This window comes from Spinacia oleracea, chromosome 2 (assembly GCF_020520425.1).
Source record: "Spinacia oleracea cultivar Varoflay chromosome 2, BTI_SOV_V1, whole genome shotgun sequence".
Taxonomy (NCBI): Eukaryota; Viridiplantae; Streptophyta; class Magnoliopsida; order Caryophyllales; family Amaranthaceae; genus Spinacia; species Spinacia oleracea.
Window position 1 is genome coordinate 72,992,026 of NC_079488.1, and position 18,766 is coordinate 73,010,791.

The 18,766-nt window shown below is 35.1% G+C and overlaps 3 protein-coding genes across 3 annotated transcripts; 1 reads left to right on the plus strand and 2 right to left on the minus strand.

Moving 5' to 3' along the window:
• Positions 1-122: 122 nt before the first annotated feature.
• Positions 123-3,909, minus strand: LOC110801272 (chloroplast processing peptidase). Its single transcript, XM_022006621.2, has 5 exons — positions 3,344-3,909; positions 1,267-1,404; positions 909-995; positions 748-815; positions 123-661 (listed from the first exon to the last, which is right to left on the minus strand). Exons 1-5 carry the CDS (start codon positions 3,848-3,850, stop codon positions 529-531), a joined length of 933 nt encoding a protein of 310 aa, XP_021862313.1. The 5' UTR covers positions 3,851-3,909; the 3' UTR covers positions 123-528.
• A 942-nt stretch (positions 3,910-4,851) lies between these two features.
• LOC110801276 (MLP-like protein 34) lies at positions 4,852-6,505 on the minus strand. The gene is made up of 2 exons (XM_022006623.2): positions 5,809-6,505; positions 4,852-5,373 (listed from the first exon to the last, which is right to left on the minus strand). The coding sequence occupies exons 1-2, from the start codon at positions 5,999-6,001 to the stop codon at positions 5,096-5,098; spliced, it is 471 nt and encodes a 156-aa protein (XP_021862315.2). The 5' UTR covers positions 6,002-6,505; the 3' UTR covers positions 4,852-5,095.
• A 1,471-nt stretch (positions 6,506-7,976) lies between these two features.
• On the plus strand, positions 7,977-13,928 carry LOC110801292 (MLP-like protein 34). The gene is made up of 7 exons (XM_056836057.1): positions 7,977-8,208; positions 9,828-10,049; positions 10,180-10,261; positions 10,383-10,394; positions 12,741-12,823; positions 12,957-13,154; positions 13,373-13,928. The coding sequence occupies exons 1-7, from the start codon at positions 8,019-8,021 to the stop codon at positions 13,645-13,647; spliced, it is 1,062 nt and encodes a 353-aa protein (XP_056692035.1). The 5' UTR covers positions 7,977-8,018; the 3' UTR covers positions 13,648-13,928.
• The last annotated feature ends 4,838 nt before the right edge of the window (positions 13,929-18,766 follow it).

Here is an 18,766-nt window from a genome sequence, read left to right on the forward strand (position 1 = left end):
TTTCTAACCAAGTTATTCGAGTATTGGGTTAGAGATGGCACTCTACCCAGCACAAACCACTGTCATTCTTATTTGGAAGAAAATAATACCATACTACGTAGTATAAGAAAAGAAGACAGTAATAAGTGTTTCACCTTCACTTCTTGAGTATTAATTACTACTGATTCTCTTTTCTTTAATCTACACAGTTTAACTTGTGGCCAATAATTAGCTGATACAAAATGGTATCCCATCTAACAGAACTTCTAGACCATAATTCCGAAAGAAAGAAAATGAAGATACTAACAGTCTGCGACATTCTTGATGGTTGATACTAGTTTCAATTGCAGAGTCAACTGATCTTACTCGTAAATGATCTTCATCCAAAGATTTCAACGACCAATGGAGCTTCCAAAGTGACTAACAAACACCTCTACTTCTGCTGCGCTATACACAACTGTAGAAATCATCGCCTTTTGTGGCTGAAGAAAGTGGATGATCTAATAGCAAAATGGAGTTGCTGCACCCTTCAGAACAATTTTGGCTACCTCATGATGATGTCGAAGGGCTTTCTTGTTTTTCAATAGCACAACCCTCTGGTAGAACTGTACTCCCAATTCTGTTAGGAGGCCAATACTTGAAGAGTGATCTGCCAATAATGTTCTTGGCAGGAAGGGGACCCCTAAATAAATCCAAAAATCATAGATTACTTGCAGCCAGGAACTTCTCATAGTTGATATTATAGTAACAAGAGATTTAGGAGTTTACCACACATGAGAATCATAGCTGTTATTACGGTTGTCACCCATCACAAAAACTGAATTCTCTGGAACACGCTGCGCGAATAGAATATCCAATACACAGGCAAAGAATCAGTACACACTCTATAGAATGTGTTACATTGTCAAGCATTGGGAAAGAAGGCCTACTGTAAGGGTCATGTTGTACTTAGGAGATTCGAAAATATAAGCTTCATCCTTCACAACGCCATTTACAATCAACTTTCCATCCTTTACCTGCAGTCATATAACCTATATTAATGTTTGATACCAGTAGTAAAAGAATGTTCTAATGAGTTTGCTTCCCTTCTACCTCCAAACCCCCTCCTCCTCCCGGAAGCAGGTACACATGAGTGAATATGCTGGAATAATGTCATCTTAACTTAAACCAGAGTGCTGAGCCTCTGTTTTAGTAATCTTTATTATTAAGTCACAATTTTTTCATTATATAAGGACAACTGTTCCCCTTCGTAAAGCCACTATAACTGAGCTCAGTTCTAACCCTTACCTCCACAGTATCACCAGCCTTGGCGACCACTCGTTTGATGAAAACATCATTGTCAGTATAGCCAACATCTTGAAGTACTGGAGGGCTTTTGAAAATTACAATGTCATTGGGACAAGGCTTTCGGAAATAGTACGTCACCTGAAAATCTCTAGAACAAAGATCAATTATACTATGTATAAAATGGGGAAGCTTGGGATGTAAAATTCTAAAACTATTAGCACAAAAACCAGACCAAATGAAAGGCTGACCCACTCAGTAGATATAGCTGGAGATAATAAAAACTTAATCAAACACGAGCAACGAACACTGCGTAGCTGCTAAACAGCAACACTTGACTGATAGTCTGATACATGTATTACTTCATCTAAAAAAAATGATCTTTAGGAACCATGTTCTTTTGTTTGATTTATAATCCTTCATACCAAAGTCCTTTCCTATGGCTATCTAAACTGATGTGAACACTAAACAACTACGAACAACACACACATTATAGTCACCCATGAGACGTACACTTGGTTTATGGTCAACTCTGATGACCATGGTGGTGGGATTAGGTTCACTTCAAGCAATTATTGTAATTTCTCTCTGCCAACTTATTCATCCTATACAATCTTAACCCCACCTAGCAATGGACCTCACTTCCCCTTGTCTGTCGTTACCCACCATTACCGAAAATCTTTCTCTTCCTCATTCTGTATTCTACCACATGCAAAGTTCATGAAAGGCCTCACTGACCTTAACCTGTGGCCATACTGGTCTACCGACTTCTCCAGCAGCAGCCAGGGAAGCTCTTTGAAGACTTGGCTCAATCTCTCTACTTCCCTCCCTTCCCCCACCCCACCCCCGTCCCTCCCTCTCAAGGAATACAAAAACACTTAACATGTTCCATCGTTATTCCAGATTTCCAACCTTGGATAAATGAGGATCAAAACTCAAAAGGTCCAAGACATTACCAAAAATTTCCAATCAAACATGATTGACTAAACAAAAACACAATAACAATCTCAACGGAGGGCACACCAGCATTAACAATGGCATGAAGGTCTCTCTATTGCCGAGTGCCACTAGTGTTAAACTACCAAGGTTACTTTTCACTTGAGCTAAAACTTACACCTTGTGGGTTGGAGGGAGAAGTAAATTATGTAATACTCGAATGGTCATGTGCACAGAAACTCTCTTGAAGGTAGCGTTTTCTATTTGGGAAACTTGGAAACACAAAGAAACTCTGTGGAAACCCCTTCTATAAATGACGAGCAAGTACTTCTGCATCATGGATCTTTAAACTCCCAAAATGAACTTTTCTTTTGTATAATCTCCTTAAATTAAACAGAACTATCTCTTTAAGTATTATTGTTAATAACACACAAAATCAACATTATTGATTTTCTGTTTTAGTTTTCCGCGTTTCCACTTTTCTTAATGTTTTACAAAAATTGTGTTCACACAATTCTCTGTTCTTAAGTTTCATTTCTCACTTCCATTTCTGTGCTACATACCGTACGATCGACCCCGTGATCTTCAAATTCAACCAAATGCAAAGCCAATGAGCCACAACTCAGTAATCAATCAAGGTCAGAGCCTCCGCTCACAGGGAATCCAACTCTTCCCCTTAAACATTCATTAAGATTTTCTATACTATTATTTCATTACGATTTTCTATAGTATTATTCATTACGAGTTTCTATATTATAGTTATACTCATTTATCATTTCTTGAGGTCGAACCTCACACTAACCTAGCAGTCTTGCATCATTGCTTGAATACAATATTGGAACTCCAAACAACACACTTAACGCAATCAAGAACCAACTAGAAAAAAGAATCAAATCTACCTCAAATTCTACATTGTCCTCCCCAAAAGTTCTACAATCAAACTTGCCTCATCCATGGTTTTGTGCTCAGGGATATATGGAATGGGTAGTTTGGACCTCCACCAACAAATTATCATTAACCAACACAATTAGGGAGCATAAAACAGAATAAATAATCACTATAACAACAAAAGCACCCAAATTTTAAGAACGCTATAACATCATTCTAAGTTTAATCCCAAAAAAAATACAGTAAGAAATCTCACCTTTTCTGCTACAAGTCGATCCCCAACATCAAATGTAGGAAACATAGACAACGAAGGTATGAATCTGGGCTCAGCTATAAACGACCTAAAAGCAAGCGAAACTGCAACCGCAGCAAATACAGTTATTGCATCATCAGAAGTGAAGTTCAACCACTCCGGCAACAAACTGGAAGAATCCCCTTTATTTCCATCATCTCCCTCACCATCTCCGCCGCCACCACCACCATCTCCGCCACCGCTTTTGGTGGATAAAGTTGTTTTGGTGTCATCTTGCGATTCTTTGAGACTCCTGCAAATGAGACTGTTTAAGGGCTTTAGAGGGTTGGAAGAGAGAGAATTGGGGGTTTTGAGATGGGAATTGAACGGGGTTTTGTTGAATTGAAGGGGTATTGAGCAGGGATGGAGATTGAGGATAGTGAAATTAGGGTTTTTGATGGGTTTTGGGGATTTTTTGGATGTGGAGTTTGAGAGGGATGAGATTGGAGGGAGAAGGTGTAAGGATGTCATCTTGGTGAATCTCTGAATTGTGAATTTTGGCCAATACGACCATCGTTATTGGTTAGTATCCCGTTTGTCACATTTACAAATGAGTATTTTTTTCATTTTTTTTCCGCAAAAATTTCATTTCTTTTGTTGCATTTGATCATTAACGTGTTTAATGTTGATTGATTACAATATTTTTGGCTTTTCTAACTCAGATAGTTTGGAGATCGATATTCTTTCGGTTGGCCTCAAAGTGTAGAATTTGAAAGAATTATGGTTATCTTAAAAATCAACCGATATTAATCTATACTAATATATTAAAAGGCATCTGTAAAGACTTGGTAATTGGAACCACTAATGACTTAGTCACTTGGCTATGCAAATTTACGTGTTATATTTTGTAAACAATATATAATAAAGTGATAATAAAGAAAGAAAAATGATTTTAATAAAAATAGGAGTTAATTATGATTTGTTTTTATTTTTTTTACAGAAAAATAGGCATAGTTACAATTATTCAAGTGATGAATCGGCATTCGGGGCATCGCCCGAGCCCAAAATCTAGTTGTTAATCAATAGACGAAGCAATTTTTATTCTAGAGGAAGAATAAGGTGGAATAAGTTGATGCAGGATTGTAGATTTCTAGTTATATGCATAGTTGAATGTTAAAACCGCCAAGAGAATTTGTGTAATGTTAATCTACTAATTTTTGTTTTCTAGAAAACTAGATGTTGTAACAAAAAGGGAGGAGAATGTTAGCTAACCACATTCACATAATCAAAACTATTGTAATTTATAACAATCATACATGTAAGTATGTTTACCTCATTAGAGTCATCACGATTTACAGATTTAGTGAAGAGCAAATGCTATACTTCCGATAAAACAAGCTTATACTTCTCACCAATAAAAAGAGTATATAAACACATTAGGCGTTTATCTCGTAAGGAGGCTCTCGTAATATTTCCCTTTTTTTTACCCTTGTAAATAAAATTTAACAATGAAGAGTATAGAACCATACCAATAGCCATCCAACAAAGCATACATATAAATCAAACAACCATCATAATACAAATTACACGGATACTTAACAACAAATGAACTAACACATGCCTTATTTAGTCTTACATAATTCTGGCATGCATTGATAACAGAAATTCAAAAGAACAAAAATACAAAATAAGCAAATATTATGACAATTTTCTATGTACAACTGGTTACAATAAAACGAGTTTTTGACAACCGATTGTACATATGGTTATTGTTGTTTACTTTTTGACACCATGGTGATGATCATCCATATCTTTGGCAGCACCAAGCATAGCATCCATCAAAGAAGATGGCTCGGGTACACCAGCATGAACCTTCTCATACTCGAGTATCCACTTAAGTATGCTAGTTTCTGGGTCTTTGGGTTCAACATGACATATAAATACCAAGCTCTTGTACTCTTCAAAGAGATCACCTTCTATCAATTTTTGCCTTACCAACTTCTTCTCTTCACTGATCTCTTCAATTTCAGTCTTAGCAGTTCTTGGCTTCCCATCTAATAAGAAAAATACAAATGAAACAATTTAGTAGTAGTTCATTCAGATGATATATAATTGTTAAATTTCAAAATGATGTTTCGTGAAAAATAAGTTCAGATAATATACTTAGGGCCTTGTTAACTTGGTTACTATATGATCTATTATTTTCCCTTGATTACTACTCAGATAATATATATACTTAGCGCCTTGGTTACTTAAATCATATAGTAACCACAAAGTAGTATAAGATTATAAGTTTAAATTGATAAATTAGGGCCTTGTTTGCCAATTAGTTGTAAGATGATTTACCCAACCGTTGAACATTTTTTTGTCCAGAACTCTCATAACCAATTAACCATACACGTTCCTAAGTCAACTTTCATAAAAAGTATACGAAAACCGATATTCAAAACTCAAAAGACACACATTGGTATAGATCGACTAGTACTTACCTAGAGTGAAATTCCAAGAAAATATCGACCCGGGCTTAGCAACGACGCCGTTATGCAAGTCACAGCTCTGGATGAAATTAGAGGCGCCAGAATGCGCAATGCGGTGAGGTCTACTCTTGCACAAGTCGTGGAGGACATCAGAGACACTTTCTCTAATCTCTACTTCCCCCTCAAGCTTACGTTTAAGACTCATTCTTATTTTTTTTTGACATAAGCTTAATTTGCATAAATAAAGAAAGTTTACATATTACAACTTACTAAAACTAAAACAACCTAAATTATTAGGGTCATTAAAACCCCTTACACAGTTTACACACCGAACTACCAACAAAATATTACAAGCTGAAGGAATAGCATGATCTTCATACATCGACCTTTGGTTGTTGCCATGACTCTGTTTACCACGCCTTATGTAGGTCAACTGGTCGGAGATATTTTTGCTATTGATTTCCTTATTGAAGATTAAATTGCAGCGGGATTGACAAACGTTGGGAGAAATCTCTGAAAACCTATGGAGCTTGGAAACCAAAGAAAAGAGCGAAAGAAAAAGTAATACCCCGAGATGGTTGCAAACGACTTGTGATTTCCTCACAAGCCCAAGATGATTGCAAACGACTTGTAATTTGAAAAGTGTCGCCAATTATATTGATTTCTAAGGTCACAACTTTTGTTAGCCACTCGGTCGATTCCCCACCCCAGTCTAGTTGGAAAATATGGCACGTTTATTGTGATAAGTTTGCAATTACAAACAATGACTTAATGTCAATTGAGGTTAGCGTGAGTGGTTAAGGGTCTTTTGCTCATTATTCAAGGTCTCGGGATCGAGCCTTGAGTATGGAAAAAACCTCAGCTGCGCTGGATGTTTCCCATCGAAGTAACCCATACAAATTCCCGCGGAAAATTAGTCCACTCGCCAAAGGTGCAATGTAAATAATAAGTTTTCAGGATAAAATTTTACAATTGCGCCGCATGTTTAAATGTGCAATGTAAATATGGCGACGCAAATGCAGAGTTTCCCACTAGTGCTAGTTTTAACGGATAGCGCGCAGTAAAAGCAACTCCAATGGTGAGCTACGAGGTGTTGTGGCTAAGTTTGCCCATATCAAATTTCTACCTATAATTGATTTAAGCTATAGTTTTTTACATTGGTGGGCTACAATACCTTGTAGCCCCCAATAATATTTAATTTAAAAAATTTATTTTTTTGAGCTACCTGCCCAAAATAGCTACAAGGTTTTTACACCGGCTTTTGTCATGGTTGTACCAATGGTGAGCTACATGTTCACATATTCAATTTTTTTTATGAGCAGGTCCCTTTTTAAACCATTAGAGTTGCTCTTCTTTCTCTGTCTTCTCTCCATCTTATAGGGCTCTTATTTCTCTCTCTTCTCTCCATCTTATTGGCTTAAATTTTCTTGGTTGTTTAATAGGCCGGAAATAGATTAACTTTTGGCCCCTTTTCTTGTTTTTTTCATTGATTTGTTTCCAATTTATATGGTTGTTCTGTTCCCAATTTTTTTTGGAGTTTTTCTAGGTTGTTGATTCTCATATGAGGATTTTATTGTTATGGTTTTAGTAATTGGGGAGTTACCCTAGAGACCTAGATTCTTATGGTTTTATGGTTTGTCGTTAACTCATCTATTGAAATATATAATTCGCACACAGATTACTAAGGCTCTATTAGTGATGCTTTAGGAGGCATAACCATAATTGTTTTGATTGTAACAAACTAACAATAATTATACTTAATCATTGTAGATGTTTTATGAATTGTGACTGATCATTAATGATACTGTTTATATCGTGAAAAAGAAAAATTAACACAGTAACAATTATCTTTGAGAATGATTATTTAAAAAAATAGAAATAAAAATTGTAAACAGCAAAGTGAGAAAAATGTGTGACGATTCAATCTCATCTCTCCATCTATAACGAGCGCATTGATAACGATATTACCATGGATGGCGGATTAGGTACATGATTGCAATATGATTGACTTTCGAGAGTGATTACAAAGAAGATAAGTACTCTATTTATCACTAATTATATGATAAGACAAATTAGAAAATAACATATCAAAGAAAGCAGATTTCACGTGATTAATCACGCGGGTCGGGCCGGGTCATCTAAATAGCACTATAGAATTGGTATATATAATTCCCTATAAAAAGGATGTGATAATATTTGAGCAAAATAAGAAGGTAAAAAAAATGGGTCTAAAACGTAAACTTGAGGGTGAAATAGAGATCAAAGAAGCAGCTGGAGATGTTTACCATGAGATTTATGAGAGTAGACCTCATCATGTTTCCCATGCTGCCCCTCATTTTGTGCAGAGTTGTGATTTGCATGAGGGTGATCTCGGTAAGCCTGGCTCCGTCATTGTTTGGAAGTACAAGACAGGTGCGTGTTATTTCATCTGTTCTTTTTTTTTTTTACTTAATCTCGTTTCATTTCTCATTCTTGTCAACGCATAACTTTAAACATGGACATGTTATAACGAATTGGAGTGGGCCTAAGTTGTGCCATATTTAATTGTGCATTTGACTCTATTTGGGTTGGCCTTTGGCTTGATCTTACGGCTAAATTAGAAGTCTAAAAGCTCTTAAAATATACCGAAAGTCCGAAATCAATAATAAAACAGCTAGCAATATGTTAATGGCTTGCTTGTTTTTTAACTAAATTAGTGTGTGATCCAGGCGTTGCTCCGGGTTTTACTTTTAGTAGGGTTTAGTTTTTGTAAAATGTGCCCATTTTTAAAAGATTGTATTTTACATTTATATGGGAAAATGTAACATACATTGTAGCTAGTTAAGATGGTAAAAAGTGAAATCTTTAATCCATGAGGTTTGATGTTCAATCCTTGCTACATGATTTTTTTTGGTTGTCAACATGTCATGATGCTTATTAGTGGTGACATGGCGTAATAAGGAGGGGTATACGTGACATATATAAGTTTTTACAAACGCCTTTTAATATATTAGTATAGATTTGACTTATTAGAAAAACTTATTTTATATGAAATAAACTTATTTGTGTGTGAAAATGTCTGAAAAAAACTTATTTTTTCTGAACTTAACTGAACTTAATTGAATTTATCTGAACTTATCTTGTCTGAAACAAGTCAAAATAAGTCGAAAAGAATATAGCCTAAATTGTTTTTTAGCAAAACAAGTTCATATAAGTTTAAATAATTTCAAGTGAATTAACTTCAATCATATTCATTTCAACCTAATAGAGGTCATAATCATAATTGATTAAAAATTAGGGTATATTTGTTTTACCTTATTTTTAAGTATAAATTCGGCAAAAATAAATTTTTCAGACAACGCACACTCACAAATAAGTTTTTCAGGAAAAAAAAAAAAGTTAAGCTAAGTTTATATAAGTTCAAATAAGCTGATTTTAGTCAAATTCAATTGAACACTAACTGAAATTGAATTGAAATTGATAAGGTATTGAAACTGATAAGGTAGTTGTTTGCATTAGTTGTTTGGTTGAACTAGTTTATTAAAGTACCTGAAATTTTTCATTTATTAATATTCAACTGATTTTTTGCATGGATAAACATGCTTGATACCACTCCACAACAATATTAAAATCGCCAAGACATTGCTAGTTTGATAAACATACCCACTGGATGGATAACCCACCACAAATAGAATATCGGGAATAAATTGGTTTCATAGGCCTTTTAAACATGCACATTTTAATTGTCACATTTTGTATTGCGGGAAGATTCCAGCAGAGAGATATATAGATATCTTGATTTCTACAAATAAATAGAATATCAGTCACCTTATTCTCAGACGCTACTTTGAATAGCGTTTGAATTTCAGTCCAAAAACCACCTTAAATTATTATTTCAGTTCACTACCAAACATTCATAATCGATCACTTTAGGTGACTTAAATTATTAGCATCTAATCATTTAAGGTGACTAAAAGTGATATATTGTCAAACATAGCCTAAATGTAAATTGAATAACAATTGTACATGGCTAATAATATCTATGTTCATAGGTGATAAACCTCTAGTAGCAAAGAATATAATTGAAGAGATTGACAAGGAGAAGAAGTTGGTGAGGCAACGATGTATAGAAGGTGATCTATTGGATGAGTATAAGACCATTACTGGAATATGCCAAGTTATACCAAAGGACAAAGAAACCTGCATAGTGAAGTGGACGTTCGAGTACGAAAAACTACATCCCGGAGCCTACTGCGCTGCTCGACTCCTTGCTTAATGCCGCCAAGGACATTGATGATCATCACCATGGCGTCAACAAGTAAATACATATGCACTCGATGCGTATGTGACATTAGCCTATATATGATGTGCTTTATATCACATTTGAATGTTGCTTGCATTAAGATTTGAGAATAAGGCTTGTATTATGGCCAAGCTCTTTGGTTGAGCATCCGATCCGTGTAATAATCTATGTATGGCGTCCAGGGTTTGTAATATACGGAGTACAATATAAATGTCATGTTTTATTTAACATAAGAGGTCGATCAAAGCAGAGACTAGGGTTATATTCTGTTAATCTTATTTTCTCTTTTATGATCATATAACAGACAGAGATTAAGGTACTTCAAAAAAAAGAAAAAAGAAAAAAGTAGACAGTAATTTAAGAGATTTACTCCTTTCGTTCCGGAATACTTGATCTGTTTTCCTTATCGGGCCGTCTCTTAATACTTGACCTGTTTCTAAAAATGGAAATATTCTAACAATATTATATTATTTCTCACTCCACCCCTATTAACCTACCTACCCCCTACTCCATACAAAAAATAATTAAAAATTCAACCCCTACTCTCCCCCAACCCCACCCCTTTACACATTTCCCACTAACTACATTAAAATAATACCCCACTATCAACTACTACCTATTAAATTAAATAAGTCAATTCAAGTCCCTTAAACTCTGTGCCGGTCAAACCGGGTCGAGTATTCCGGGACGAAGGGAGTACTACGTATTAAGCTATAAAAGGGTCCCTTGAGATGGGATAGTAGGTGATAAGAATAATAATTACAAGGTCTAGCTAACAAAGGGAAATAATATGTCACAACAACATTATTTTGTATGTGTACATATGTTGATCGAGATCCATCAAACGATTCAAACTGACTCTTGCTAAGAGCTTTAGTTAAAAATATGAGACGTTATATCCACTTTTAAGGTGCAATAATTCCTTAATTACAGCTTCCCGAACGAAATGACAGTCGATCTCAATATATTTGGTGCATTCACGAAACACCGGATTCTTTGCAATATGCAAAGCAGACTGACTGTTACAAAAGATTAGAATAGCCTTAGGATGATGAACTCCGATACCCCTTCAACCATTGTATATAGTTCACAAGTAAGAGGTGCCATAGAACGATATTCGGCCTCAGCCGAGGAGCAAAAACAGTATGTTGTTTTTTGGTCTTCCATGAAATAGGAGATTGGCCCAAGAAAAATAGCCAACCAGATATGGGTCGACGGGAGTGCCTTTAAGATAACAAACATGTAATGCAAAAAAAATTGAGACAAATAAAGCAATATCGGGGCATGTTACATCCAAATAAACAAGCCGCCCCACAAGGCGTCAATAGGCCTCAAGATCCGTGAGAATCAGGCCATCTACAAGGCTTAGACAATGATTTTTCTCAATCGGCAATCCACAAGGTTTAGCACCAGATAATCCTGCTTCAATATATATTTAAATAAAATAAAATAATTTGTTAAGTTAAAATTTTAGCCAAAGATTTTTGTTATAGAAATTGAAAAAAAAAACTTCAATCAATTTATACAGATGTATAAATTTTTGTTTTGAAAGTAATACGAGACACGTTTATCTTATCAAGATTTATATGCATTCGTTTAAACTCGAGTTCATACTCTAAATGCAAACGAGTATGTTCATGCGCAATATTTGAAAAAACTAAACTCTTAAAAGGCCTAAACTTGAACAAGCTAGAATTTTCAAAACACGTTCATAGTTAGATTAGATCGTACACTAATAATACAAATTTATCAAGCTCGGTTGGAACATACTATTACTGGGGTAGGTGATGGAAAAATGACCACATAGCATCTAATGCTACGCAGAAATTGACATTTTCGACCTTGTTGTGTTACAGTTATATGACGTCCAATTGGACATCATAGTTATATGATTCACCGTCCAATCATAGCATTAATAATCTCTCCCCCAACCCCCAACCCTCACCACCCACTTGGCCCTTGCCATGTGGGATTTATTTGCATTGCATGAACTTGACACTCGCTATGTCCTATGCTGAAAAGTGAAACAATGCAACTTCAATTAGTAAACGTATAACGTTCTCTCATACTGTTGTGTACCAATGAGTTATTGGCGTAGTTGTAAAGATTGATGGCTCATTGAATCTATTACTATATATTACTATATACTAAAAGAGACACCGGGAATGATATATGTCAACTCCTGGTGCGATTTTTTCCCGCCAAAAATAATTTCCTAAAAAGAATATTTACTTTATTCTATTTTTATTTTCTCTCATTTTGTATAAATTTTTATAAATAGAAAAAATTATAGGATTATTAAATATGACATTATTAGACAATTTTGGTAATATTTAGTCAGATAGTCATATCAATAATAAAAAAACACTCTTATTCAATATTTTGTTCATATTAAGCATATCAAATATTTAATTTGGTCAAATCATCATATTAAACATATAAAATATATAATACGTAATAGAACGAAAATTTTATATTATATGATAAAATGGGTATGTTCAAGATTTATTAATTACGCAATAGATTTAAGGGATAAATATTTCAGTTAAAAAAAATGGTCAATTAATAATTTTGAAATAACCGTGCGTGCACGGGACCTAATCTAGTTCTGTACTATATGATAGGTCTCAAATTCGAATCTCCCCTCCTGTTATTGTAATAGGAGAAGAGACCATAAAATTAAGACAAGGCAACAAACAAATGTAGACGGGGTTGAATCTCATGTGGATCTTGAAAAATATTGCAGTATTTATATATGAAACTTCGTTACGTGGCAAACTTTGCACCATTTACAGAAGGGATGACATAGCTATAAAAGGACATGATATTGCATGCTACTCTAGGAAATTTACAATTTGTAGAGCTTTTAGCAAGTGAGAAAGTATGAGTAGTCTAAAACGAAAGCTAGAGGGTGAAGTAGAGATAAGAGAATCGGCATCAGATGCACATCATGACATTGTTATGAGTAAACCTCATCATGTCTCTCATGCTGCCTCTCATTTTATTCAGGGTGTCGACTTGCACGAGGGTGATCATGGTAATGTTGGCTCTACACATGTTTGGAACTACACTTTAGGTAATTTCTAATCTAATCTGATCTGATCTGATCTGATCCGATCCGTTTCTAACTTATGTTATCAAGTTTTGATTTTTGACACTATCTAGGGTCATGCATAAAGGATCTTTTAATTTGTTTAATGTGTATTTATTCGATGCCCGGCCCGCATATATTAGCTAAAGTTGTCCACATTTATTATGCAAAACGACTCCCATAAATTTGTTTATTTGTTTTAGATGGGAAGGCTGCTGTAGCAAAGACAGTACTTGAGGAGATGAATGAGGAGAAGAAGATAGTGAAATACAGAATCATCGAAGGCGATCTCTTAGATGAGTATAAGACTCTCGCTGGGACATGCCAGGTGATACCAAAGGATGAAGAGAACTGTATCGTGAGATGGACAATAGAGTATGAGAAGCTTCATTCCGGTATCCCTGAACCATCTTCTTTACTTGATTCCTGGCTCGAAGCTGCCAAACACATTGATGATCATCACCATGCCAACAAGTAAACAAATTCATTCAAGCTTCCATGGCCAACTTAATATTCGGGTTTTTTTTAAGGAAAAGATAATGCCTAGCTTTAAAATCACTTATGTTCTAAAGCTCCAAGTATATATTATTATTTATTTCCCTGTAATTTGTCTGGATTTAAATTGAAATGTTGTATTGCTATTAGTACTTAATAAACTAAATAAGGCGCGTATGTACGTGCAATAATGTTGTATGTTAAATTTATCACTTGTATATATACTACTCCTTCCGTTTTATAATGTTCCTCATTTTTCCATTATGTATGGTCTCCAACGTATTACTTTGACTGTTAATAAGTTTAGTTTCGCACTAATAAAATTATAAATAAATAATATTTAGATAATTTATATTGAAACGAATCCAATGATATTCACAAGTTATATTTTAATTATACTATTAATTACAGTCAAAGTTTTTAACTTTGACCATATGTATAGTAAACATGATAAACATTATGAAATATGGGGAGTATGGTAAGTTTGTTAAATACTACCGTATAAAATCGGGGTTTTGCGAGAAACTACCTTATAAAAATATGCTGTAATTAACTACAAGTACCTTATAAAATTTTATATTGTAAAATACTATCTTTGGCATGATTATGAACGTAAAATAAAAATTTCAGGGTTGACTTTACTATGTGTATCTCACGTGGCATCTCAAGGGAAAGGGGTAATTAAAGTGGAGTGCTAAAAGCCGCCCCAATATACTCAAAACCGCCTCATTATTTTACGTTAATACCCTTATCCCAACTTTTCATTAATTTCTCTCTCCCCCACTTCCACCTCTCCCATTATTGGAGAAAAGACCTCCACCAGCCAACACTACTACATATTTGAACAAATGCAACGGCCTAAAATGACCTATTGCAACGAACTCCTTGCTACCATTGTGGTAGAGTGGGCTAATGCAACGACTTATTCATTGTCATTTTAAAATGAAGGCTAATGCAACTAGCTCTTCAATGTCGTTGTGTTACTCCTGCCTATTGCAACGACCATTGGGCTAGCCAAATTGTCAATCAACTAACAACAACAAAGCCTTAGTCCCAAAATGATTTGGGGTCGGCTAACATTAATCGTCGTAGGAGATCGTCATTGTCACCAATCAAACCAGAAAGGAGCAGGAAGTAAAAAGAAAAAACAAGGAAGAGAAATTGGAATTAATGAAAGTAAGATAAGAGAAAAAAAATATATTATTTATTATTTATTATTTATTATTTATTATTTATTATTTATTATTTATTATTTATTATTTATTATTTATTATTTATTATTTATTATTTATTATTTATTATTTATTATTTATTATTTATTATTTATTATTTATTATTTATTATTTATTATTTATTATTTATTATTATTATTTATTATTTATTATTTATTATTTATTATTTATTATTTATTATTTATTATTTATTATTATTATTATTTATTATTTATTATTTATTATTTATTATTTATTATTTATTATTTATTATTTATTATTTATTATTTATTATTTATTATTATTATTTATTATTTATTATTTATTATTTATTATTTATTATTTATTATTTATTATTTATTATTTATTATTTATTATTTATTATTTATTATTTATTATTTATTATTTATTATTTATTATTATTATTTATTATTTATTATTTATTATTTATTATTTATTATTTATTATTTATTATTTATTATTTATTATTTATTATTTATTATTTATTATTTATTATTTATTATTTATTATTTATTTTTATTTATTTATTATTTATTATTTATTTTTATTTATTTATTATTTATTATTTATTTATTATTTTTTATTATTTATTATTTATTACGGTAATATATTATGTTAAGTTAAGTTCAATTCAGTTCAGTTCAGTTCAATTCAGTTCAGTTCAGTTCAGTTCAATTCAATTCAGTTCAGCTCTATAGAACGGGGCCTAACTCAAATACAAGCAAATCTGGCGCCTGTACATGAACGTGAGACATTTCTTACGACCAGGTAAAGACGGCTGTGGGCCGGGCCGTCCCGAAGCCCGACCCGGCACGAAAAAAGCACGACGCGGCACGAGCACGCAAAAAGCACGGCCCCGCACGGGCACGAAGTCGTGGGCCGGGCCTGGGCCTTAATTTTTTGGAAAAAGCACCACAAGGCACGGCACGACTCGACCCGGCACGACAAAGCACGTTAAATTTAGTCAAATTAGCCTTAGGCACGACAGATCGGCCCGGCCCGGCACGAAAGCACGTGGGCATGGGCCTTGTTTTTAACTTTTCGGCCCGGCACGGCACGAAACAATGTGATCCTGGCGTGGGCCCGGCCTGGTTAGGCCCACGGCCCGTGGGATCGGCACGAAGCCCGGCCCGGCCCAAAACCATCTTTTCGATCAGGTGCCAGGCGCGAGATATTTCTTGCGCCGACATAATTTTCAGGACATCTCAAACTCTTACCAATCCCTATCTTTAACACCACCTTTTCACTAGAAATTTAGGGTAAATCAGCCAAAGTAAGGCCACCAAATAATATTCTCATACTACCCACAAGCTACAAGCCTAAGTCAAAGGTCCCTGTACGTGGTTATAGTCACCCTATACGTCCCATAGTTCCGTCGTCTTAACTCTAGTTAAGCGAAGCGATGTCCGTATAAGCGTCCGAATTAAGTCTGGATCCTGCCCAAGAGTCTAGTCAAGTCGAGGAACGTTTATAGAAAAAAAAGGAAAGCGAATAAAGCCAAGTGGTTAGTTTCTGAGAACCGCAATATAGCCGAAACTATATTGTAAAGTGCCATAATCTGATTTATTGCTTTAACCCATATTATAAATCTGTCTTAACTTAATATGATTATTTATCACGCCTAATAATATATTCTTCGGACAATACGGATTATTGTTAGGTACCTTATCAATCTAAATCACCTTTTGACGATTGTTAGTTAATATTTGTGCATTAAAAGCAATTCAAAATAGTAATGTAGTCTAACTCATGTCCCATATTCGTTACATTGAACTAGTAAGGACCGCTTGATGGGCTAATGCGTGGCACTTCCCGTATTAGTAAAAGTCCCCTAAACCCTCAATCTCTACTCCGCTGGATGGATGTTGATAGATTCCCACACTAGGAATCACAAGGAAACCTAAGGTCGTTGTGGTCAAATACGTTGAGCCTGGGTCACACAAGCTTGTACACATGTATCACAATAACCGGCTTTTGTCAGTTTTGTAAAACTGAATGGCTACTCCATAAACTAGTGAAAATAGGCTAATTGCCCACAATCAGTCCGATTTTACTTAATATTGCTTGCCACACATCCGCGAGGGAAGAAGTAAGAAAAGATCCTAAACTTGTCTTTCCCGGCAATTCTGAAGTCAATTCGGATAATCCTTGCAATTGTCGTATTTCATGACTATGAAATATGGAAAATGGATGTCAAAACTGCCTTCTTGAATGGTGTTCTTGAAGAGATTGTGTTTATGACGCAGCCAGAGGACTTTGTTGATTCAAAGAATCAAGGAAAGGTTTGCAAGCTTAAGAATCCATTTATGGATTGAAGCAAGCATCCAACATCAAGAAGTTGGAACATACGATTTGATGAAGCAATCAGTGAATTTAGTTGTATCAGGATTCTTGACGAATCTTCTGTATACAAGAAAGTTAGTGGGTGTAAAATTGCATTCCTAGTCTTGTATGTTGATGACATACTACTTATTGGAAACGACATTCCTATACTGGAGTCTGTAAAGACTTGGTTTGCAAAGTGTTTCTCAATGAAGGACTTAGGAGAGGCACAATACATATTTGACATCAAGATCTTTATGGATAGATCTAAGAGGATGATTGGACTAAAAAAAACCACGTACATTGACAACGTGCTAGCTCGGTTCAATATGATGGAAGCCAAGTGATATGTGTGTTTTATATAGTGTTTTCACCTCCGTCCCTTAGTACTTTTATGCGTTAAATGAGTTCTTAGGAGCCGTTTTTAGTACTAATCTCTGTATTTGAGTGTGCCTTGAGTTTCAGGACTACTTAGTGAGAAATTGGTCTTTTTGGACCCGTTTCATGATGATTTAGGCCACTACGCGTTCCCGAGGGAGCTCGGGACGACTATTGTCGACTTACGGGAGCCTTAGATGTTCATGATTGAGCCCCGGAAGTTAGACTCGGTGTTGCGGACGAAGGGCGGTTCACTTAGCTCTCCGCCCGGTTGATTTCCCCTCGCCCACCGGGCGAGCAAGCAGAAAAAGAGCAACAGTCAGCAGGCGCCCGACGGGCGGAGTCTCGCCCGGTGCCCATCGGGCGCCCATCGAAGCTGCAGCAGCGCATTTTCTCTCTTCGCCCGACCGGGTGCGTGCAGATGGTTCTCATAATGTCTCCCTCCGCCCGGCGGGCAGACATGCGCCCGTCAGGCGGATTTCGAGCTGGTCGCCCGACGGGCGGTTGGCTGCCCGACCGGGCGACGACAACCCAGGAGCCTTTAGCGGGCGGTTTTCTTTCCGGTTTTCTTCTATTTTTATGGGCAAACTATAAATACTAGGCTTCATTATTTTAGTGGACATCTTATTTTTCCTAGTATTAAACCCTTAGCTTATTTCCTTGGTTTAATTTTCTCTATAGATTTATGCAAACACTTAGTTTTCAATTTCAATAAAAATTCAAGCTTTATATTTCTCTTGTTCTTCAATTAAGGTATTGTTCTTTATTTCAATTCTTTGTTTAGCTTTAATTATGTTTTCAATCATGCTAATTGCTTTGTTTATTGTTAGTATGCTTGAGTAGTGTATTTTCTAGGGTTTGGGGATCCATGAATAATATGAAGGGATATTGAATGATGGTGATTGTTGGCATTGTAATTAATTCCTATTGATTGGTTTATTTCACTATACAATTAGATTTGCGCAGGTTTAATTGTGGTAGTTATGCAATATCAAATTAAGATTCGAGAGATGCAATTTGATGTTTAGGCTTGTGTCAATAGGTGGAATTAGAGTTAATACGTAGCGAGAGCCCGTTAATTCTAAGTCTATGATTAGTATCGACTTGAGAGAGCATGCTAGTCTAATTAATTACTTTGTTGATTATCGTGATTGTTCACTGTCTTGGATT